General features: G+C 48.0%; 1 protein-coding gene across 6 annotated transcripts in view; it reads right to left on the reverse strand.

The window, feature by feature from the left end:
- The window catches only part of Tpd52 (tumor protein D52), a 94,993-nt gene extending 70,438 nt beyond the window's left edge, over positions 1–24,555 (reverse strand). Inside the window, exon 1 of one of the 6 annotated variants that reach the window (XM_028890405.2) lies at positions 24,227–24,555. In XM_028890405.2, the coding sequence (XP_028746238.1) occupies positions 24,227–24,245 (19 nt within the window). In that variant the 5' untranslated portion in view covers positions 24,246–24,555. Of the gene's footprint in view, positions 1–8,573; positions 8,829–9,799; positions 9,988–24,226 lie in introns of those variants that run through there. The other 5 variants (XM_037202349.1, XM_037202348.1, XM_037202341.1 and 2 more) reach the window with 5 other exon arrangements.
- Between the last annotated feature and the right edge of the window lie 380 nt (positions 24,556–24,935).

The raw sequence follows: 24,935 nt of genomic DNA on the forward strand, positions 1-24,935 counted from the left end.
TTCTGTGTCATTCTGTATAGAGTAACAACAGCTCATTCTTTAACCTACCAGAGAGTTTCACAAAATACTAGAAACAATGCTTAACTTCCATCTTCCCTGTATCAGTGTCTACGGCTGTGATTTTATAGTTAGCGCTGAAATCAAAGCTGGGGAAAATTAACCAGTCCTTAATCATGAACTGTCAAGATGGTCCCTGTGGAGGCCTTACAGAAATCCATCAGGCCTCACCAGAACCAGGAAGTCACCTCAAGCTGAGGCTAAATGACCTTTCCCTCTCCCCCCTGTCACTGAAAGCCTGTCTCTGTCAGAGAGCTGAGACCACGGTCACCTCTCCATAGCAACGCAGCAAGCTCCTTACATTAAATATTTATTAGGTCTCGGGCCAGGAGGCATCTGGGGGAAGGCCAGGAGAAGCACACACAGCTCGCCAATCCTTCCTTCAGAAACACTTCTGTTAGACTCCCTGAAACCACCTCAGAAAGTGTGGGGGGGGGGGGTCCACAAATGGCTCTGTGGGATGGACATGCGTTGGACTGTCCCTTTGATATGGCTTTTATGTCCTTTTCTTATAAGGCGTTCTGTGTCCATGCTGACCAAACAAGAATTATCAAAGTGTTTAGGGCACTTCAACTTCCTCAGCTCCTGATCCCAGGAAATTAAAACAAGAACTTAATAGGGCAAGGCTTTTTTTAAAAAAGATTATTTATTTTATGTCTGTGTACCACAAGTGTGCCTGTGGAGGTCAAACGAGGGCATGAGATCCCCTGGAACTGGAGTTACAGATGGTTGTGAGCTCCCTGTGGGTGCTGGGAACTGAACCCAGGCCCTTTGCAAGAACAAGTGTTCTTAACCATCTCCCCAGCCCCATTCTTTTATTTCCTTGAGACAGGGTCTCATGTATCCCCGGCTGACCTGGAACTCCCTTCAAAGCATCACTTAAAATCCAATGAGCCCGGGCTGGAGAGATGGCTCAGAGGTTAAGAGCACTGACTGCTCTTCTAGAGGTTCTGAGTTCAATTCCCAGCAACCACATGGTGGCTCACAACCATCTGTAACGAGATCTGGTGCCCTCTTCTGGCCTGCAGTCATACATGCTGTATACATAATAAATAAATAAATCTTTAAAAAAAAAAATCCAATGAGCCCTTTACATCATGGTTCTTTGGAGAGGATTAAAATGGAATGGGTTACCCTTTCATCTGTTTCCATAAACTATGTGAGCCTGAAATTGGACCACTCAGACTCAGCTGAGGCCTCCTGGGGGATCACAACCAGGGCACATTCTATTGTAGTGTGTTAGAGTTACCCACACATCCCAAAGCAGACTCAGCAAAGTCACTAACAAGGGTTCCCTATGTGAGAAGGCCTGCTCTGCCTCACTCAACTCTGCCCCAACAGCTAAGCAAAAACCAGACTTGCCAAGAGGCTGGAAGATAAAACCGCCATCGTGCTGAAGACCAGCTTGTGGCCAACAGGGTGACCCTCTGCTAAGATCCTAAAGGCAAGTAAGTGATCTCTAAATGGAACGGCATTTGTCACCACAGATGGTGGGACACACTGGCACGGGAAGGTCATCTGTGTGCTACAGGACTGTTTAGGGAGCTGCTGCTGTGTGTAGACACTTCCCAACAGGTGCTCCAAGGACAGAATGAGCCCCTAAGAATTGAAGCAGTGTTTCTTCCTTAGGAGAGCTGCAGAATCCAAGCCCAAAGGCATTAACCAGAAACACAGTAGACACCACACTGTGTGTGTGCAAGAAATGACGGGCTCTGGAGCTGGCCAGTTAGGCACTAAACAGTTTCACTGAGGCAAAAGGGGAAAAAAATTTCCTAAAACTAAACTTAAAAGTAATGCCTTTTATTATGGAACAATTCCCCCCAGGTTGGTTGGTTTGCTTTGTTTTGTTGAGAGGAAACACTCTTATTTTTAAAATAATGGAAGCTTTTGGTTTTTCAAGACAGGGTTTCTCTGTGTAGTTTTGGAGCCTGTCCTGGATCTCGGTCTGTAGACCAGGCTAGCCTCAAACTCACAGAGATCTGCCTGGCTCTGCCTCCCAGGTGCTGGGATTAAAGGCATGTGCCAGCACCACCTGGCCACCTATTAGTGTTTTTGAAATATATAAGAAAAAATTTAGAGGCTGGCCAGTAATCCAAAGCCACTTCAGACTATTTTAAAGGGTCCAGCCAGGACACTGTTCCGATTTCATAGCACTAAATTAGCTCCAAATTGGAAGGTAACTAAGACAAACTACCTGGGCGGGTCTTACTGAGCATGGAGAAGCCAGTGTCTAAACTAAGATTTCCTATGATCAGCAATTTCACTTCTGCACATTATCCTTGACGAGCATGACCGCACACAGGACACTACAAAGATGTTTGATAAAGCACTTGTTTATAATAATTAACAAAAATCAACACTGGAAAGAACCAAACTATACACCAACTGCCATGAGATCATTCCACATAAATGCTCTGGAATGTCAGGGAGCAGCTGGGAAGGATGAAGTGACCAGTAGGTACTTGGACAGAACTCTGAGTGACCCAGAGCAGATGAAAAATACACCAACGTATATATAGCACATTAACATTTGCTTTTCTAAAAAGGCACACAAGGGGGCTGGAACGATGGCTCAGTGGTTAGGCTCACTGGCTGCTCTTCCAGAAGACCTGGGTTCAATTCCCAGCACCCACATGGCAGCTCACAACTGTCTCTAACTATCCAGACCCAGGGAAACTGATGCCCTCTTCTGGCCTCCAAGGGCACTATAGGCAAGTGATGCACAGAAAGACACTGGCAAGACACCCATACTAATAACATAATTTTAAAATAAAGTAAAAAGGCACACAAGAGCTGGGGTGTGACCAGTGGTCGGATACTGGCAGAACCCATGTGAAGCCGTGGGTTCACTCCCCATTAACACGTACACACAGCACATACCAGCTAGACATGGTGGTTCACATCGGTAATCCCAGAACTTGGGAGCAGAGGCTGTATGAGCACCGCAAATTCAAGCACAGGTCAAAAGACATACCACGTTCCAGGTCAGCCAAAGCCACCCAGAGACTGTCTCTCAAATAGCAAGAAACAAAACTTAACAACAACACCCCTCCCCACCCCCAAAAAAAAAGTGTGCAAGAAAAAAAAAGTCAATTTTATATAGTGTGACCCAATGTGGTTTCACTTGCTAAGTCAAACTCTGTGGATGGAGTTCCACCTGTCCTTCAGATGTCCCTTCGGCTTGGGGAGGCCTGGTTCACACAGGTGAGCGGAGATACAACAGGACGACTATTATCTGAGGTCCCTGAGCTTCAGCTATGTCTATGCCCACCCCACCCCCTTTTAATAAGCAGTCTGTGCATGGGTCCTGTCAGTCAGAAGTGTCTGCTTTGCAAGGTTGCAGGCGCCAGAGAGGGACAGGTAAATGGTCGGCTGTATCTGCGGGACATGTAAAGCTCACAGATGGCCGAGCAACGTCGGTCATGAACAACACATCCAGGAAGGGTTTCTCTCCTAACTCCCAACAGTTCAACTGGTCTTAGTGTTTGTTGCCTTCTAAAGAGCAAGCACGTGACAAATGGCCAACTGTAATAGGAAGAAGAGCTAGCAGCCGTGGAGAGGAGAGTCCGAACAAAGCAGGCCTTGTGTGAGGAGCGCTCCTTCTAAAGTCATTTGTTGTCCTGTTTGTCGAGGCTCTCACATTCCGGCAGCAGCAGCTGGGCTCCTAGACCCTGCCGCCCTCCTGGCTCTGGCTGGAGCTGTCCAGTGGGGCAGCGGGCAGAGGACGTAAGAGCAGGAACCTGGAGGGAGACGCATCAAGCCTCCTGAGGACTGGCCAAGGCACCTATAAAGTCCTGATCAAGCTGGTTCACCACGGTGGAGCCTAGAACACACACCACACACGCACACGCACACGCACACACGCGCCATTAACTTCACAGCCAGACTGGGGGTGGGGAACCTTTACTAACAACATTTCTGAAGGTAAAAATAAATTCTACAAGATTTACAGAAACCTAAAAAATGTGAGGTTCATGATACTTAATATTTGCTCAAGAAACGGCCAAAGAGGCAGCCCATTAATTTTCCTACTTTGCCATAAATTATGATCTAAAGCAGTGTTTAAAACTGAGTGGTATTTTTAAAAGAATTATTAACTGCCAGCAAGGTGCCGTAGCAGGTGCCTGTAATCTCAGCACTGTGCAGGCAGAGTCAAGAGGATTGGGAGCTTCGGGCCAGTCTGGGCAACACAGCAAGACCCTTGCCTCCAAAAATAAAAAACAAAACGGATTAAAACTGATCCACATCTAAAATGTTTTCTTGTGTGTATGTATGTGTACAATGTGTGCGGGTTTGAGCATGTCTGTTCCCATGTGTGTGGGCACACTCACTATGTGCAGACCTGAAGATGACCTGTGTCTTTCTTGATCTCTCTGTTTACCAAGGCAAGGCCTCTCACCAATTACAGCTAGTGTGGCTACACCGCTCGCTCACCATGGGGACTGCCCCTCCCTGCCTCCCAGTGCTGGGATTCCAGGAGACATGTCTGCCTGGCTTCTGCACGGGTTGTGAGGATCCGAACTTCAGAGTTTGTGACTGTGCAGCACGCACCGAGCCCTCTCCTGGAACAATACATATCTGAGTCAACTCTCAGACGTGAGTCAGTCTCCTTCAAACTCACTGTGTAGCCAAAAACCACCGTGCACATCTGTCGCTCCTGTTGCATGCGCCACCCGCGCCAGGTTCATATGGTGCTAGGGATGGGTCGAACTCAGGTTCTCGTGCACATTAATTAGGTAAGCACCCTCCCAACCGAGCTACGTCCCCAGCCCTGAAGTGTGTTAAACTGAGAGCCTACCCGATCTAACACAGAAATGCTCAGCATTACTGCTAACACAGCAGGCGAGAGGTGGTGCTGGTGTTTTGGGTTTTGATTTTTGGTTTTTTGAAACAGGGTTTCTCTGTGTAGCCCTGGCTGTTCTGGAACTCACTCTGTAGACCAGGCTGGCCTCAAACTCACAGAGATCTGCCTGCTCTTGTGACACAAGCCTTTAATCCCAGCAGGCAAGAGTTTTAAAAGTCCATTTCTAGAACAACCCAGATACCCTTCTTTCACTTTCTCATAAAGAACAAGCAGAAGTTTTGCTCTAACAAGAACTCTTCCGATTTCACTGGGGAGAAAAACCAAATACATTTTCTCTGCTGAATTTGGCAACATCTGCCGGCCCAGGTCCACCCTTGTCTTCTCTCCGATGTGGGAGGTCATCACCACCCACTTGTATTCTGACACAGGCAAAGAACCCCTGCTTGAGGCCACAGAAGAGCCACAGAGAAACAGCCGTGTGTCATTCAACTGTCTGGGTCTCGATTCTTCACTGTACAGAGGAAATATATAGAATTCTTTTTTAACCTGAAAGCAAACACAGGTCTTACCGCTCCCTACTCAGCCAACTTATTGCTTCCTTTATCTAAGCCAGATTTTTGGCTGTATCCATTTAAGAAGTTTAGGTTCTTTTTCCAGAGAAGCAGTGAAGAACGACATAATTATAGCTTCCTATAACGGGAATATCCAAAAAAATTTGAAAAAGATCCACCACGGTGCGGCAGGAACAACAACAGTAGTAACAGGATTATTCTTTGTCTCTAAAGACTAGATTTAAAACTTTAAAAACAGGAATGCCCAACAATGCTGGGAGTCTGTTTTCACCCCAGCCCCTGTACGAGGCCCCAGCAAACCCCTTAGTGCCACACAGTCAAACTGCACCACAAAGCCGGGGTTCCCTCATTCCACCTTCAAGCCCCACTGTGCTGATGGTGCCCCCGGAAGGCCTTACCCATCACTCCGTTTACCTGAAATCAGAGTCCATTAGAGCCAGGCGTTTGCTGTGACGTTGTCTTCTGGAAGGTGCAAGGCGCACTGAATGATCTTTGTGCAATGTATCCATTCCTAGGGCAGGTGGGTTTGGGTTGTGTAAAGAAGCCACTGAGCAAGCCATGAGGAGCAAGCAGTAAACAGCACCCTTCCTGGTCTCTACTTCAATTCCTGCCTCCAGGTTCCTGCCTTGACTTCCCTCCAGGGAGGTCATGACATGGAAATACAAAATGCAATAAACTGTCAGGTATAGTGGCATACATCTTTAATCCCAATACTCAGGGGGCAGATCTCTGTGAGTCTGAGGCCAGCCTGGTCTACATAGTGCCAGGACCCTGCCTCGGCTGGATGGATAGATGGATGGATGGATGGATGGATGGATAGGTAGGTAGGTAGGTAGGTAGGTAGGTAGATAGATAGATAGATAGATAGATAGATAGATAGATAGATAGATAGATAGATAGATATAGGTAGGTAGATAGATAGACAGACAGACAGACAGATAGACAGACAAATGAAAAGAAGGAAAGAAACCCTTTCTTCCCCAAATTGCTGTTGGTCAGTGATTCACCACAGCAATAGGAGTCCTAACTAGGTCACTTTCCCTTGTGGGTCTGTATCTCAGAAGCAAGTGAATCCTTCCTCCTCTTTTCTTATGGAGGGATGGAGAGCTGATCCAGGAAGGGAGAGAAGGGGCTGGCAACTTGTAGAGGAGCAGCCTGTAGAAGTTAGACCCACCCCTAACATAACTGACAGGGTCACATGACCAGGAGCAAAGCACCGAACCAAGGCGGGTATAGAACGCTGTTAGGAGATTGGCCTTCCTCAACACCCACCCTTCAAAAGAATGCTCACTACACTGAAGACCGTAAAGCGAGATTCCATCGCTGAGGATGTCTTACAAGAAAAAAGGCAAGCTCACGCAGGTCCCGGGTTCCCTTTGAACACAGGAAACCTGATATCTTGAAGGGCTGCCAAAGAAAGCAGCCTGTGTGCTCAGGGAAAGGCCTGTGATTAAGAACTTGAACATTGACCTGACAGGGTGTGTGCAGGGGAGGGAGAGAATGTAGCGAGTAAAGAAATGACTTTTATTAGGATGCCCTTAAACTGCTGTTAGCACATGTGCCCCTTGATGTCCACACAGCCAAACCCAGAACGGCCCTTGGACACTAACAGGTAAGTGCAGGAGAAAAGTGTTTAAGTGTGCTGAGGTGTCAACAAGTAACTTAATGTTATGGTTTGTGTCTGAACTGTCTCCTCCCACCAGCTCGCGTTTTGAATGTCTGTCCTCGGCCAGTGACTCTATTTTAAGAGGCTGTGGAACCCTTAGGAGGTGGGACCTAGCTGGCAGAAGCAGGTCATTAGACATGGGCCTTTGAAAGTTACAGCCCAGCCCAAGGTTCCTGCCTCACTTCTTCCTCATGGTCAAATCACATGAAGAAACTGCCCCCGTCACCATGGCTTCCCTGCCAGGATGGACCAAAATCCTCCGACACTGTGAGCCTAAACAAACAAGCAAAGTTTCTTCACTTCAATTGACTCTGTCAAGCATTTTGGCCACAGTGAATTAAAAGAAATAATACACTTAATTTCTTTAACAAATTTGTAGAAATAAATTAACTTTTCAAAGTATGGTTTCTTTATAAAATACATTATTGCTATGCTTTCTTATCTGTTTCTACACTACAGTTACAGATAACATATGTTTAAAACAAGAAATAAAAGAGTGAATTCATGGAGGCAGGTGGATCTGGAGTTCAAGGCCAGCCAGAGCTAGATAATGACTTTGAGGACAGTTGGTTATATGAAACCTTACCTAATAATAATAATAATGTTATTACTATTATTACTTTAGAGCACAGAAAAACACTAAGCACATGAAATGCAATGCTTTGGTTTTAGAATGCCTACAAACGGAAAGAAGTCAGGGTTAATCACAATGCCCTGGGCTCCTAACCCTGGAAGATGACTACTGCTATCACCCTGGAAGGTGACTACTGCTATCTGACAGTAAGATCAGCAGAAGTTCGCTGCCTCCCTAGGGAAAATCCTCTCCGAGCACCTGGGAGGGCAGACAAAGCCTCCTGTGCCCTCACACATCCCCCTGCCCCCTGCCCTCTGCCCTCTCCTCAGCCTCGGAACTTCTCTCTGCTCTGATGCTGAGAACATCCTCCGCAGTTCCACGTCCGGATCCCTTCCTGAAGGCTTGGCTATGGGCTGGGAGAGGACTCCGTCAGGAAAGGACTTGCCTTGGCACCAGGAGGATCGAGTCTGGTCCCCAGCATGGATGTAAAAAGCTGGGCTTGGCGGTGCACACCTACAATTCCACCTCTAGGGAGGCGGCAGCAGGCAGATCCCGAGGCTGGCTGGCCATGCTGCCTAGCCTGTTTGGTGAGCTCCAGGCCAGGGAAAGACGTGTCAAAAAACAAGGTGGACAGTGCCGAAGCAACAAAAGCTTAGGCTGTCCTCCGGCCTGCACATGTACACATACACACATGCATACACACTTGTGCACACACACGCAACAGTACACAAATGAACACACACACACACACTATTGTTGTTTTTAAGTAAACCAATTCCTTTTTTGCAAAACTCACTTAGACTAAGGGTTCCTACTTTGGTAGCAGATGATAAAGAACTGCAGATTTTCTTTGTGATGTTGGAGAGTTCCTTAGACCCTCTAAACTTGGAACCCACTCACCGGTAAACAGGAAAAGACCACAGCAGGAGTCAGGACTCTGAAAGCACTTGATAAAAGATAGCATCCTCAGCAAATAAAATGCTTTCTGCTGCACACAGTACTGGCTGAAAAGAATTAAAAACTTCAAATTCCCCAAAAGCTCCAAAGTCCCAGGCTGTCCCCTCTGGGTCCAGTGTCCTAACCACCGCCGACCACTGGCCAACAATGCACAGAACTGCATCATTATGACGGCTTAGCGACATTGGTCTTATTTAGAACACAAGGTCGGGTATAAGGCTGTAGTGGGAATGAGAAAGTGGACATTAAAAACAAATATATACTATTACTGCCAAAAGAGGGGGGTTGAGTGGACAAGCATCTTGGTGAGCAGAAGCAGAAGGGTCAGAGGGAGGAGGGCGGCTTATTGTCCCCAGGGCCACATGAGCGGAGAGAACAATAAGCCCTCCTCCCTCTGACCCTTTCCTCTAGGCCAGGAAAGACTTCAAGAGCCAGGGCCTAATTGTAGGTGGCATCCATGGTGGATGTGACAGTCCCACAGGGGCCACATCCTAGGAGGGACCAGATTCCAGGCAGAACTGATTCACAGCTCCTGCAATCCCATTAGGAAAGATAAATCTAAATTTTCTTGTATAACTTCAAATCGGTTTTTTTTTGGGGGGGGGTTGGGTTTTTTTTTCAATTATGACACCCTTAAATCAGGAAGAGAAAGGTGCCAAGCCATGGTCCCTTCTTTCTCTATTGGCCCAGAGTATGACAGTTTTTAAATTGCTAACTAATAGGTTGAAATGTTTCTTCTATATTTAGAAACAACGCATGTATATATGCAAATAAATTAGCCTTGAAATAGCAAGGAAATTAATAATAAATGAACAGAGTGAACAAAATAGGTTTCTGGGAATTTTTTTCTTATTACTCCTGCAAAAAAAAAAAAAACCAAACCAGTAACACTTCGCATAAGCTGTATTATTAGACAGATGCATGAAATCGCTCTTACAAGTGGAGCAGGTTTGAAAGGGAAAAGGGAAATTGGGGAAACGGCAGGAAAGGGGAGGCTGGGGAAAGCCTGGGTAAGGCACACGCTCGGAGTAGAGAGGGACACGTGACCTGGGGTCATGAGCGAATCCGGTCATCTAGAACCCTTGCAAAGTTGAAGCTGGCTGTCTTCCCATCTCAAACCCGTCATCTACAGTAAGCTGGCGAAGGGGCTATAACCCAAAGCTGCTCACCCCGAGAAACCTGTCAGTCTGTCTTCACTCCGAATGGGGACGTTCAATCTTACCGAACCCCCGAAGCCATGGGCAGGAGGATCCGTTTATGCTCGGGGCGCGGGGGTCTCACAGTGAGAGCAATGGTCTGAAGGAAGGAGCTGACTGACTCCCGCCTCAGGAAGCTGAATCAAGAGTTTCTGCGCGAGACGACTTGACAAATGTAGACTTGGCACAGCCGGTCCCATCACGTGAACACAAGTTCCCTCAGCCTCAGAAACCACTGGCTGAATCTGCAAATTCACCGTGTCTCCAATTTTGCTCAAATGCCACCACCGGGTTAAATTGCTTCTCTGGCGACAAGACCACCCAGGGGATGGATAATACTTTCCCGGGACCAATATTTCATAAGTGCCTCTCCTCTGCAATGCTCTCACACATAAAAATGAATTACTGCTTATAGACTTGGGCTGCCTGAAGGTCAAACTCTATAATATCACCATGAAAACGCACTTTGCATGAAAAGCCATCTTAACTAAAATCAGGGCATCTACTGGACAGCAAATCTGGTTTCTCCTCCTTTTACAGACACTTGCAAAGGCCAAACTTATCCTCTGCACTTTAACAGTTAAAAACATCTCTCAATGCAGGGCAACAAGGCACTATCACTTAACCGAAAAGTTCTGTTCAAATGCCCCCGCCCCGCCCCCTCTTCCAAAAAGAGCGCCCCTTTTCTGCTGTCTCCCTCCCCCCATTCCCATAGACTCGGTCTGTATCTACCATTCTCCCCAGCCTCATCCCCAATATCCTGGGAATCTCTCCTCACTGTCTACCACAAGCACTCATCACGGAGGCTAGTCTCTACTTGTTCACCTCACCCTACCTGCATCTCCACAGATTTCGGAAGCCTACCTGTTTCTTAATTCACACCTGGAAGGGTCACGGTCCCAGCCCGCTTCTGTCTTGCTTCAGTTCCTCCATGGTCGTCACACCAAGTTCAGGTTTCCTGAACACAGTTCAGGTTTCCTGAACGTTGACATTCGGCCCACCTTTCTATTGGGAATGTTTCACCTCTGAACACATCTACATGGATGTCACACAACCATGTGGTGGTCTTAAAACAGAAGTGCACACTCCCTGACACTCTTCCCATCCAAAGATGAAGTCTGCTTTCTCTCTCCTTGAGCCCAGGCTTGACCTGGTGGCACAGTTCTAACTACTGGAATGAGGTGAAATTAACACTGTGTGACTTACAAAGCAGGACTATAAAAAGCCACATAGCTTGTGCCTGCCCCTCCCAGGACTTCGGGGAAGCCCTGAGTAAGCATGTAAGGCAGCTAGGCCCCCAAGGGCCACATGTGAGAGACAAGGCCAACAGAAGCAGGTTTCCAAGGAACCCAGCGGCTGGAGTCTTCTAACACCGCCCCTCCCCCGCCTGAGAGGTGGGGTCTGGATCACCCTGGCCGCAGTCTCCCACTCTCAAGGCTGAGCACAGCCGACCCTGCCACAGGCCTACAGCCATCCTGGTAGTACTTCAGCTGCCTGTGAGGGTGAGTTGCTCACACAGCCTTGGCAATGGGAAGAGACCTCAAACATGAACTGCTCTCAATCAAGTCATTACCTCCTTCCTGATGTCTAGTCCCTTCTGTATTGGCTCTCCCAGTTCTTCCTACATCCAATAGGAAATGCTTTCTCTTCTTTTTCCTCAGTCTCCAGTTACTGGATTCATTCTCCGGCAGGCCTCCCAGGAAGCCAACACACCCTTGCTTCACAGCCCTCTCACCTCCAGCCCAGAGCACAGAGAGAGACACGCCCTATCTGGCTTTTGTACTTTCTACTCAACCCCCAAGTGACAGACATTTCTTAACCCCAATTCCTGACCCTCAGTCACAAGGCCCTTCATACTCTCCTTCAGGACCAACTTTCCTCCAGGCAGAGGCCATTTGTGAGGCTTCCAAACACTGTCTTTGCGTCCTCAGTCTTCCTCCCTTCTCTCTCTCACCACTTCCTCCTGCCCTGCGTGGTCTTCGTCAGCTCAAGCTGTTCAAGAGTGGCTCAAAGACACTAAGGTCTCACAGCTCTTGACTAAAGTCCAAAACGGAGGTGGCCGCAGACTGAGCCCGGTGAAAGCTGTTGTTTCTGGTTCACAGATAGTTTCTGCTCTGTCTTCATGTGGTAGACAGAGAGATAATCTCCGGCCTGTCTCTCCCCTGAAAAGGCACTAACTGGGCTGTGGGGAGGCCTCAAACAGCACTGTGTGCAAGCCCAAGGCCCCAAGTACGATACTCAGAACCCATGGCTTTGGGGTTTTTTGTTGTTAAAAAATGTGTGTGTGTGTGTGTGTGTGTGTGTGTGTGTGTGTGTGTGTGTGTGTGTTATGTGTGTATGTGTGATTATGTGTGTGTATATGTGTGTCTCAAAGGTAGATTGTGTTTGTAATCAGCTGGAGAGGCAGAGATAGGCCAATCCCTGGGGCTCATTGGCAGCCAGCCTAGTCTATTTGGAGAATTCATGCCAATTAGAGACCCTGTCTCAAAAAAACAAGTTAGGGCTGGGCGGTGGTGGTGCCTTTAATCCCAACACTCAGGAGGCAGAGCAAGGCGGTCTCTGTAAGTTCGAGTCCAGCCTGGTCTACAGAGCGAGACCCAGAACAGGCACCAAAACTACACAGAGAAACCCTGTCTCAAAAAACCAAAAAAAAAAAAAAAAAAAAAAAGCTAGAGTTCAGAACCTGAAGAACAACATTGGAGGTTGATCTCCAGCCCCCACATACATATGCATGCACACACACACACACACACACACACACACAGGCATTAACCATACTCAGGAGTCCAACCTTCATGACTAAATTACCTCCCGAAATCCTCCCCTCCAAACACCACCCGCACTGGAGCACCACCACATGAGTAGCGTCCACTGCAGCCTTCAGTTCAGAGGCTGGCTACTCTGAGTTCCCTTCTGCGAACCCGGCCCACGGTGGCTGGCTCCTCCCTGGCAGGGTCAGGTGGCGTTCGCACCATCTGCTTCCTTTGCAGGGGTGGTCACCCTACAGAAGTGTCCCTAAATAAATGACATTCCGTCTGCATGGGGAGCCACTGAGTTCAAGTTCTCCAGAATCACCTAACGCTCAGCTTCAGTATCAGTAACGCCTGTAGCTTCTCAGATATTCACTTAATTTTCACAAATACTTGGGGTATTATCCATGTCAGAGAGGTGAGCTGACTTACCCACTGTCTCAGAACCAGAAAGGTCACGTGAAATCTGGAACCCGGATGTGATTTCATACCCAGCATGCTTTGCCCTCAACATTTACAATTAGCTCTGAAATAGGAGGACAGACAGACAGACAGACAGGCCACCACTTCTTGGCACAATCTTCCACGCTCTACAGTAGCTATGCTACTGTCCCTTTAAGGGACACTGAGTAACTTCTAGATGATGTTAAGTCAGACAATGACATGTACATCTTAGCCTGACACCACAGATCAGAAGCCCAGATCTGTTTGTGCCAAGCACTGTGCTCTGGGGAAGTCACTCTATAAAGCAGGGTCACTGCTTATCAAGACTCTGAGAAAAAAAAAAAAAAAAAAGGAACCTCGATGCATTTAGAATAAAGCCTGGCACACAGCGAACACTCCAGAACACTCCAGAAATGCTGTCACGCTAAAAGGACTCCAGAAAATCCAAGCAAATGGGAGGCAGGCCTGTCACTTTGGTCCTTTGTCCCTCCAGACCGCAATTTTGTTTTAATGAGCAGTGAGGAAAACATTTCTAAAAAGTGTGGCGCAGTGTATCCCGCTCAGCAATCATTAAAAACCACCTGGCTTTGGCCCCAATGTCACTTTCTTAGAAACAATCGGTTTAATTAGAGTAAAGATTTTGTACTGCTTTTCACGCCCAGCAGAGTAAATCTGGGGAAGCAAATGAAAACGGCCGTAGTGCTGCGAGCCTCAGAGAAAGCACCAGGCAGAACTCTCAGGAGTGCCTGACAGCCGTGGGTATCGCACCTGGGCTCCGATGCCAGTCGCTGCTGGCTGTGGGCTCCTGGTCCACGTTTCAGGAGCTCAGGAACAACCATGCTCTGAAAACGTAAGCTAGGCGTGGTGGCTCACACCTGTGATCCCAGCACTTGGGAGCGTGATCCCGAGGACTGCTGTGGGTTCCATAGCAGCCTGGGCGACAGAGCGGGCTTCAGCCATCCTGTCCCAAAATCAGAAACAGACAAAAACCCCAAATATAAGCACTTCATCAGTTTTAAATACCTCTTAGTATGGTTCATTGTTACAGTTATTCTGTATTATTAATGTATTTCTAAATTAAACACTAACAATGTACCGAGTGCTAGCTGAAGGTCTGGGCATCCACTGGGTGGATTGTGTAGCGGTTTGAAAGAAAACGGCCCCATATGCTCACAGGGAGCGGCACTATTAGGAGGTGTGGCCTTGTTGGAGTGGGTGTGGCTTTGTTGGAGGAAGTGTGTCGCTGGGGGCGGGGCTTTGAGGTCTCAGAAGCTCAAGCCAGGTTTATTGAATCACAGTCACTTCCTGCTGCCTCTGGATGCAGATGCAGAACTCTCAGCTATTCCTCCAGCACCATGTGCTCCTGCATGCCACCATGCTTCCTTCCCACCATGACGATAATGGACGAAACCTCTGAACCTTATGCCATGGTCATGGTGCCCCTTCACAGCGATAAAAACACACCCTATATACAAGAAATGGCAAAGCTGGTCATCCCTTTGATAAATGCTCCATAAAGGCAAACTGTCTCCTGTAGCCTGAGTTTTTCTGCCTTGCCCACAGTCAGGACAAATCTCTGTCACCCGCCAGTCCCACAGCCGCTCAGACCCAACCAAGTAAACACAGAGACTTATATTGCTTACAAACTGTATGGCCGTGGCAGGCTTCTTGCTAACTGTTCTTATAGCTTAAATTAATCCATTTCCATAAATCTATACCTTGCCACGTGGCTGGTGGCATACCGGCGTCTTCACATGCTGCTGGTCATGGCGGCGGCTGCAGCGTCTCTGGTCATGGCGGCGGCTGCAGCGTCTCCTTCTGCCTTTCTGTCCTTTTATTTCTCCTCTCTGTTAGTCCCGCCTATCTTTCCTGCCTAGCCACAGCCGATCAGGTTTTATTTATTGACCAATCAGAGCAACTTGACATACAGACCATCCCCCAGCACAGCCAAGTGCAGACCATCTCAAACACCTGCACTCAGGCCCATGGTCCTAATCATCCTCTATACGGACCTGCTGGGTAACGCCACAAAGAACCCAAGAAGGGCTCCCACAGGACATAAAAATCATCCCATAGCAGTCTCCCTTTTTCCTGTTCTGGGGAAACAGGCCCTCTTCAAGCCCTATGTCCTTCACAACCACATTCAAAGAAAGTATCCTAAAATCCCGTGAGGGGTCTGGGGATGTGGCTCAGTGGATAGAATGCTTGCCCAGCACACAGGAGGCTCTGGATTTGATCTCCAGCACTACATATATCAAGTTCAGTGCCATGAACCTATAATCCTAGTTCTTGAAAAGAGGCAGGAGGATTCAAAGTTCAAGGTCATTCTTGGCTACATCCAGCTCCAGGACGGCCTGGGATGTAAATAAATAAATGAACAGTACCAAGGCCACCCACGTATCTTAGGCTCAGAAGACGTTAGTAACACTGACAGAACATCAAAGAACTTGGTTTATTAAAGTAATGACATGCCACTATGCCCAATATCCTCTGCTGAATAAAAACTCAGCCAGCACCATCTACTTTCTGTACACATGGCATTTTGACAGACAGACAGCAGAAGAACCAGTCTGTTCTATTTACAAGGCACATTTCCTGTGGTTTGCAGAGAGCTAGAAGCATATCTGAGCATGTATTCCTGTCTCCCGGCCCAGCCAGCTTCTCCCTGATTCTTTGCTTTCACTGTCTATTCCCGTCAGACTCCATTCCCGCTGGAAGCCTCTCCAATCGGCACGTGTGTGCTCTGTCCTGGGTCCTGTGCTTGCGGACTGCCTCCCACCAACACCCACAGCATATGGAGAAGTGTTCCGGGGACATTTTAGTTCTAGCTGAGGGCAGACTCTAGAAGACTGGATAAACCATTTTCTTTCCTTTTCCTGCCCTGCCAACTGAGCCACACTTCCTAGGCCCATCCACACTGGCTCCAACAACCTCAGAATGTACCGGGGGACACAAGAGCCATTGAGTTCCCAGTTCCAAACCGTCTATATCCGATTTTTAAAACTGAATTTGCCTTTGCAACATGAAGCAGTGTTTGTGAGCTAAGGTAAATAAATGAAACCACGGTTTTAGTACTGACTGTCAAGGCATTTGAAGTCAGCAGACAGACAGACTCCAAGAAAGAAGTATCAATGGCCACTCGGAGACATACAATACACCTAAAATGTCATCTAAAGGCATTTACTCTTAATATTATATTTTGTTGGTTAAGTTGGCAACTTCTCTTACAGCACTATTTGTAATAATGAAAATGGAATACAACCCATTAACAGCAGAGCCATCCATGTCAGCATACCAATGCCAGCGTTACTGGTAATTTCTGGAAGTTCCTTCATGGTCACCACGTGACACCAAGGAAATCAGGGTCACTTCTTGGGGGCCCCACTCTCGTTAATACCAGAATTTAGGAACGGCCTCTTCCTGGAGTTCCCAAGAAAAGCCCAGGGCAGGCAAGCTGGAAATCTCAGCAGCCGCCGGGGGAGAAAGATGACGCAAGGGAGAGAGAAGCCCAGGATGTTTCGGTTAAGCCATCATGGAGGTCAGCCACATTGACAGAGGAGCAGCCACATGACAGGGAAGGAAGCAGTAAAGAAGGGTGAAAAGGCCAAAGTAACATAAAATATATATCATATATATATCATACACACACACACACACACACACACACACACACACACAGGTTCTAGCCAGTGCTCCAAAGCAAGAGGGAGACAGAAGAAAAGGGAAATTATGCCTTTCTGTGCTGGGACACAGGCAGTCGGGCAGACCCAAGGGAGGGCAGCAGCAGAAAAGCCTGGAACTGGGGGAGAAAAGCACATCATCTCATTAAAAGGGTAATTATTCCTCCCACTCTTCAGACAGCTTAAGGTGGAACTGCCTTTGTGAGGAATGGTGCCTTGGCCAGATGCTAAACCACCCAACTGGGTTAACTCTTAAAGGAGGAGACAATGGTACATGGCCATCTAAAGGAGGATTCCATTCCTACCCATACCACTAGGACAGTGAAGCCATAAAAACCAGCATTTGTTTTCAAAACCGTGGCAAATTCCTTATTACCCAATAGCATTCAAAACAAATTATACACATAGTATGATCCTGACAAAGATTATTCGAGGTATTCAATTAAAAAAAAAAAGAACCACAGACTAAGCTGTGTATGCTACAGCATTCCTATAATCCTAGTGCTCGAGAGGACCATGAGATCAAGACCATCCTGAGCTGCATAGTAAGAAAGACAGGAGAAAGACATGGAGGAAGGAGGGAGGGAGGGGGAAGGGGAGGGGAAGGGGAAGGAAGGGAGGAAGGGAGGGAGGGGAAGGGAGGAGGGGGAGGGGAGGGAGGGGGAGGGGAGGGAGGGAGGGGGAGGGGGAGGGAGGGGAGGGGGAGGGAGGGAGGGAGGGAGGGAGGAGGGAGGGAGGGAGGGAGGGAGAAAAAAGGCAGAGAAAGGGAATGAAGAGAAAGCAGAGCAGTTTCTACTGCTAAGAAAAAGGGATAAACTGATGGCATTTCCGTTCAGGTCACTGGGCAGGTTAACCGCAATATTCATTTGGAAATCAAATCTGGTAAGAACAGTAAAGGAAAAGTTCGGACAGCAAAGGAAACAAAATGGAAGAACACTGAGGGAGACGTGCCTCTCACAGCATGCGCTCATCTTGTGAGGTTAGCTGCTGTCAGTGAACAAGCAAATCAAGCAGGAAAAAAAATGACATAAGAATTTGGGGAAACCCACTGGGCAATCAATGGCACTGGGCAGGGGGTGAAGTGTTGAGGTGTTGAAATTCTTAACTTCACACCTCTGATTCAAATAGACTCCAGATGGGGGCCTGGAGAGATAGAGAGATGGCTCAGCAGTTAAGAGCACTGGCTGCTTTTCCAGAGGACCTGAGTTCAACTCCCAGCATCCACATGGTGGCTCACAACTGTCTGTAACTCCAGTTCCAGGTGATCTGATACCTTCCTTCACACAGATATTTATGCAGGCAAATGAGTATACATGAAATAAAAATAAATTAAAAAATAAAAGAAACTCCAGATGGATGGGAGATTTAAATGTAAAAAATAAAACCATCAAAACATAAAGTCCAAGCAAAGAAGGCATTTCTAGGAATGATTCATAAGCTAGAGGCTATAAATGAAAAGCATCATTTCTTAGTATTTCTGCTTGGAAAAAAAAAATCCCCATGAAGTCAGAGAAGGGACTCCAAATTAGGAAAAGCAAACACCATCGCCTATCATGGACAAAAGGCCACACTTCACAGAACAAGGCCAGGAAATACAAACAGCACAACAACAAAAGATAGCAATGATTACAGCTGAACGTTTTGCAGAAAGTGAAATATAAATGTTAAGCACATCCCAAGAAGTGCAGACATTTCCCTGTCAGAAAAAGACATCACCCAGGTGTGGCAGTTCACGTCTGAGATTGAGGCAGCAGGCTTACCACAAAGGAGGCCAATGTGGGCTACTTGGTGAGACCTTGTTCTCCAAATACAGAAGGGGAGAGTGTGGAGAAGAAGAAGAAAAGGGGATGGAGGTGAGATGGTGAGGGGCAGGGGGGAGAAGAGAGGACAACGAGTCATCATTCTGTTGTGAGATAAATAAAGTGGAAAATGAGCAAGAACACCCTGACCACATGGTGTGGGGAGCAGATGCTCACACACGCCACTGGAATAATTGGCACTACTTCCACGGAGCAGGATTTGGCACACTCCAAAGTGAACAGTCATACTCTTGTAAGAATTCTTCCTACAGGCATGAGGCACACACATGTATTTGCTCCAGTTTGCTCTGGTAGGAAAAGCCCAGCTCAGGGCACAGCTCGCCAAAGCAGACTCCCTCTGGATAAGCTACTGTTCTATTGCTGTGAAGAGACACCATGGCCAAGGCAACTAATAAAGGAAGGCATTGGGGGCTTGCTTACAGTTTCAGGGGGTGGGTCCATTATCACCATGGTGGGGAACATGGACGCAGGCTGGCAGGCATGGCGCGTGGGCAGTGATCCTGATCCACAGGCAAGAGCTAGAGCAAGAGGGGGACTTGGAGGAAGGGGGAGAGAGGAAGAGAAAGGGGAAGAAGAGAGACTGACTGGGCCTGGCACGGGCTTTTGAAACCTCAAAGCCCACTCCAGGGCCACACCTCCTCCAACAAGGCCACACCTCCTCCAACAAAGCCACACCTCCTCCAACAAGGCCACACCTCCTCCAACAAGGCCACACCTCCTCCAACAAAGCCACACCTCCTCCAACAAGGCCACACCTCCTCCAACAAGGCCACACCTCCTCCAACAAGGCCACACCTCCTGACCCCACCCCCACCCCCAACAGTATGGGTACTAGAGACTAGGTATCCAACATATGAGCCTGTGGGAGCCAATTTCATTGGAAGCAACTTATTGTTTTGAGCTAAACAAACTGGGTAGCAGTAGGTGCTAGAGGACATTCTGGCGCCATCTTTTCCCCCTGAAATAAGATGATGCTCCCGTGAAAGACGTCCTCTCCATATCAGATGCAAAGGAACAGATAGATACAAAGAAGGGAAGTCCAAATGCTGACAAACCTTGTTACTACCCAGTCATATCACACGCCAAATGCAGGAGGATCTCCATGAGTTCAAGGACAACCTGGTCTGCATAGAGAGAAATTCTTCCACACAACATTTAAATGCCTATCAATGAGAAACAAGTTAAACATCGCCTATCTTAGATACAAAATAGTATATCTACAAACAAGCATGTCCACATGGCCTTGAAAATAAAAATGTGGCCAGGCTTGGTGGTATTTGGGAGGCACAGGTAAGAGGACCAGGAGTTGAAGGTCAGCTCAGGGCTGGAAGAGACTTCTTTCCAAAAACGTAAACAGCTAAGGAGACGGCTCAGTCGGCAAAAGTGCTTGTCTTGTGTGAGGACCTGAGTTCAAACCCCAGGACTTACTGAGTGGTGGTGGTGGTGGTGGTGGTGGTGGTGGTGGTGAATGCCTTTAATTCCAGCACTCGGAAGCAGAGATGGGAAGATCTCTGAGTTCAAGGCCAGCCTGGTCTACGGAGTAAGTTCCAGGATAGCCTGGGCTACAGAGAGAAACCTTGGCTCGAAATACAAAAACAAACAAAAGAAGAAAACAGCACCCATGTAAAAAGCAAAGTCACTGACAATGCCTGTGACCCCAACTGGGGACAGAGAATGGTAAATTCCAGGGGCTCACCAGTCTGGCTAAAATGCTGAGCTGCAGGGTCAGTGAGAGCCTTTATGTAAAGTGGAGAGAGACTACCCACCTGTCTGTCTCTGGCCTCTGAGCACACACACAACCAACAAGGAAGCTGCTGCGAACAGGGCTCACTGTTAGAGCCCTTACCTGGGTTCCATCCCCGACCGGGGATCATCCAGCAGCCCCAGCGAAAGAAAAACATGTTTTATTTCCTTTTTCTTCTTCCATGTTTCTACTTTTCCTAAAATAAACTATTATAATACTGAAAAATGTATTTTTAGATCTTAATGTTCTTTTTTTCCCCCAATTTTCACTAACAACTTAAATACGCTGAATCAACAGGTATAATGACCTACATCTATGACTCCAGCACACAGTCAGAAAGATTGCAAGTTCTAGGCCAGCCTGAGCTACCTAGCAAGACCCTGTCTAGATCAATCAACCAACAAATCCTTTGATCCCTTTTTTAAATTAAAAATGTAAAAACTATGGTATCCGTACAGCTGGTACCCAGCCAGTTTAAATAAAGTTTGGGAGAGTCTCAAAAGAGAGATTTTACAGCTGTCAACAATTAAAGCAGCAAATTAACCCCAAGAGACAATATAATGGGCTGAGCCTGCAGCACAAGGCTCCTTCCCGGCCCAGGGGGACTGACTGGGCCTGCTTTGTTCTGCTTTGAGCTTCGGAACTGTGGGTGTCTGCTATCTGTTTTTATTCCACGAGGAGATTATTCTGTTTAAAGAATCTGCTAAGGGACCACAGCCACTCCCGCTACTCAGCTTTTCCCCCCCCTTGGGACCAGGCAGGCTGTCACAAAAAAATAAAAGCAGGAAGTGGAAGAACACTAACGAAGATATCCACAAACACCATATGGCCATGGAGGGTGCCGAGCAACAACCTGGGCAGGTCACTCCTGATGGCGCTCAGCAGACCCTCTGGGTTATGCATTCTCCTCTAAACCCACTTTGCTTTTAATTAAATGACATCCCAGATTTGTGCTATCTCTAAGGCTAAATGGTTAAACAATAACAACCCATCAGTCCATTGTTCCTTCCCTACAGTCCCTTCTCCTCGGGTTTAGAGCCCTGGCAACTGCTCCTCTTTCCCTTCAAAATACTATTTTATTGAAACTAATGCCATGCTCAGTAGATGGGTCACTACCGCTGCCGGATTACAGTGCCCAATGCCGAGGCTCTTACTGACATAAGGGAGTCCTGGCATATTTACGTATTCAGTCCCGTAAAAGAGGGGGGGCTTTGTTTTCACACAAGGCATGCTCCAGTCAGCAATGGGCACAATAGTGCACCGTAGGAAACCCCTTACACGTTAAGTTTCCTGTGCCCAGCTCACTGCCCAAGAACGCTTGAAAGGCAGTATGCAGCTGGAGGTGTTTTTGAGAGCCCTTGCAATAGAAGGAAAGCAGGGCACCCAAAGTCTAAAGAGAAAGTAGAAAAATGGTAGAATCTGGGCCACACACTACAAAGTAACAAAGAACATGACAGAAATGGGTTCCATTGTAAAGCTTATAAGTTCCGTTACGAAGATCAGTAGCAAAAGATAGATTTGGGGCACCATCATACAAGGAAATTTAAGACCTTTTCAAGAGAGTTCATATAAGACAAGTAACTTCACAGCTGAACTTCTGTTGGTGATGCTCTAAGGGACAAATGTTAAGAAAACTCCAAGCACATAAAATGTAATCCAGCTGGTGGTGGTGGCAGTGATCCATGCCTTTAGTCCCAGCACTCAGGAGGCAGAGGCAGGGGGATCTCTGTAAGTTCAAGGCCAGCCTAGTCTACCTAGCAAGTTCCAGGATAGGCAGGGCAACACAGAGAAACCCTATCTAGAAAGAAAGAGAGAAAGAAAGAAGGAAGGAAGGAAGGAAGGAAGGAAGGAAGGAAGGAAGGAAGGAAGGAAGGAAGGAAGGAAGGAAGGAGAAAATCCAAACAGTTTCTAATTTAGATTGAAATATTTTAATTAAGAACACAATCACAGTTTGCTACTCCATCCCATCCAACAGTTTGCTAGGGGACATCAGATTTAAACCTGCACATCTCACTCCCATCCCTTCACCGGAAGCCAGGCATCCCACCTCCTCTATAAGGCAGACCTACCTACACTGCCAGTTCAAAGGCCCTTTACAGGTAAAGTTATCTGCCCCGCCCAACACAGCCTTATCACAGAGAAAAGGAAGTAGGAAAGAAAGAGAAAAAGGAAGCAGAAAGCAAGAGACCGAAAAAGGAACCATGGAGACAGAGGTTGGCAGCTGGAAGCAGTTGCCCAGGCCCTTTGCATTGTTGATGATTGTGCCTTGCTGAGTACCCACGTTCCCTGGGCTGATGAGGCCGGCCCGAGGTGTAAGGAAATCCTAGCCAGAGGACCTGGGATGGATCCCACTCTCTCCAAAGGGACAGCGTGCCCCAGCTGAAAACCATGACAGCGCGCCCACTAAATATGTCACACACTGGAAACACTTGAACATTGTAAAGACTCACTTTACAATGTCCTAGCATTAGGAACTTGAAAAAGCAAGTCCCATAAAAAGCACACAGAGTGTCTTAGCCGGCTGGAATGCTGCAGTGGCACCAGGGGCCGAGACAGCTGCTGGGCGAAAACACACCGTCCATGACAACAGCCACCCAGACACCTAAACCAAACGGCAATCTAGCGCACAAGAAAAGTCGCAAGCTGTTACCTAAAAAGCCAGTATGTTAAACGCGGCGATGCAAAAACAGGTTCACACACAAACATGCGTAGAGCACACACACCAAACACACACATACGTACCCTGACTCAGTGTGCATGAAAAAGTCACATGAAATAATGCTGGTTCATAAAGGTGTCCTGGGGTTTTCTAACACAAACTTTCTAAATCGTTGACCTACGAAGGACAAGTTACCTGTTAACTCGGCCAAGCACAGAGGCTCAAAGAGGGAACACAAGTTTGTAACCCCCAAAAGCCAAAATCTAGACAGTATGTGTACGTGTGTACACACACACGAGTGGCAAACCTATGAGAATATAATATACCGTATGTAAGGCGCGTAAGCACACACAGTGAGTGTGAAATTAAAAGAAAGGATGGGTTACTAGGGTAAAGAAATCTATCTTACAAATTAATTCCAAGTAAAACACGGTTTTATTTACATTCTTAAAAATTCATGCTTGAAACTCATACCAAAGGCAAACACCAGCGGCAGGCAAGTAAGCAGAAAATGAGGCGTTCTCCCGGGTACACAACAGTAATGATTCCTAAACACTGGGCATTTTCTGCGGCATTTGCATATCCTATCCAAGCCTGTCATCCATACAGGTTCCTCAGCAGAGCCCTTCAGTGTAGGCAATATTTCAATTGGAAACCATAACCTACTCTGGCCACATCTCCATTATGATTCTATTCCGGGCAATTTCACTTGAGTTGCTGTCTTAGGAAGAAAAAAGAGAGAGAGCTGTAGTGCACAAAACCGAGGGTTTCGTGCTATGCGATTCACCTGGCTAGGAGCAAGACCCAAACCATGAAAGCTCCCTTCCCCCAACCAAACCCACAGGCGGCACTCTACAGTTTGAGGACTCCTAGTATGACGAATATCTACATCCAAACACTGTGGCCATGGGCTCAAAGGCCACCGAGAATCCTAACTGGCAGGCAGGAAGTCTTCTCAAGTCATGGTCCCATCTGAACGCCATCACTTCCAGGATCCGGCGGTGACCCTGAGGCCAGGCGCTGCCTGAGTGGCCCTCCCTGCGCGCATCCCAGCACCTCCGCGGGCTCCCGCTCCCCTTCTCCTCCCGGGCACACTCGCGGACACTCGCACGCGATCGCGCACACTGGCTCGAGCACGCCGGGGCACACTCGCGCACACTCAACGCTCCAGCGACGCGGCCCCTTTTCCCGCTCCGCGCTCGTGAGTGGCTCCCAGGCTCGGCCACCGAGGCGTGCCGGGTCGGGGTCGCCCAGACGTCACTCCGAGGCTCCCGGCGGCCGCCAGGAGCCTACCACCGCTTACCTTGCTCGCCGCGGTCCATGTCTGTACCACCTCGCTCCCGGCGCTCCGCCCGCCGCGCTCCTCCGCCCGCCGCGCTCCTCCGCGCCGCTCTGCGCTCCGCCCGCGGCCGCCCCGCGCAGTCCCCACCCCGGGCGTTGGCGCCGCCCTCCCGGGAGCCGGTCCCGGGCGTCACCGACCACCTGACCGCGACCTGTGCGCTCCGCCACGTCGGCGCGGGCGGTGGCGCTGGGCAGGAGCGCAGAAGGTCGAGAAAAGGCCGGGGAGGGGCTAGGAAAGGAAGGGGACGCCCAGGCTGTGTGCAAGCAGCTGCGAGCCGGTGGCGTTTGCACTTCGCCAGCAAGTTTGCGACGCCGAAAGTTTCCTCCCAGGCTTCGGGCCTCGCGACTGCCCCTTTCTCCGCCCCTGTGCACCTGCTGGAGCGGAAAACACTGTTTGCAAGGTGGAACAAGTCATCTGGGTGACTTAAATTAGTGTTCTTGAGCTATAGCCAACTTGACTCAGAATAAATTCTTATTACTCTGGACGTGATGTTTAACTGTATATGTGTAAATATATATTTATATATCAGCATGAAGGTAAATTTGTCATGGAAGGAAATTTTATAATATGAAAATGAATTTGAGCTACATATGCCTGGGAATGCAGCTTAGTGTTAAAAATTGTAGACATAGCATGTACGAAGATGGTATACTTGAGACCAGCATGGACA

Source organism: Peromyscus leucopus, chromosome 2 (genome assembly GCF_004664715.2).
Source record: "Peromyscus leucopus breed LL Stock chromosome 2, UCI_PerLeu_2.1, whole genome shotgun sequence".
Lineage (NCBI taxonomy): Eukaryota > Metazoa > Chordata > Mammalia > Rodentia > Cricetidae > Peromyscus > Peromyscus leucopus.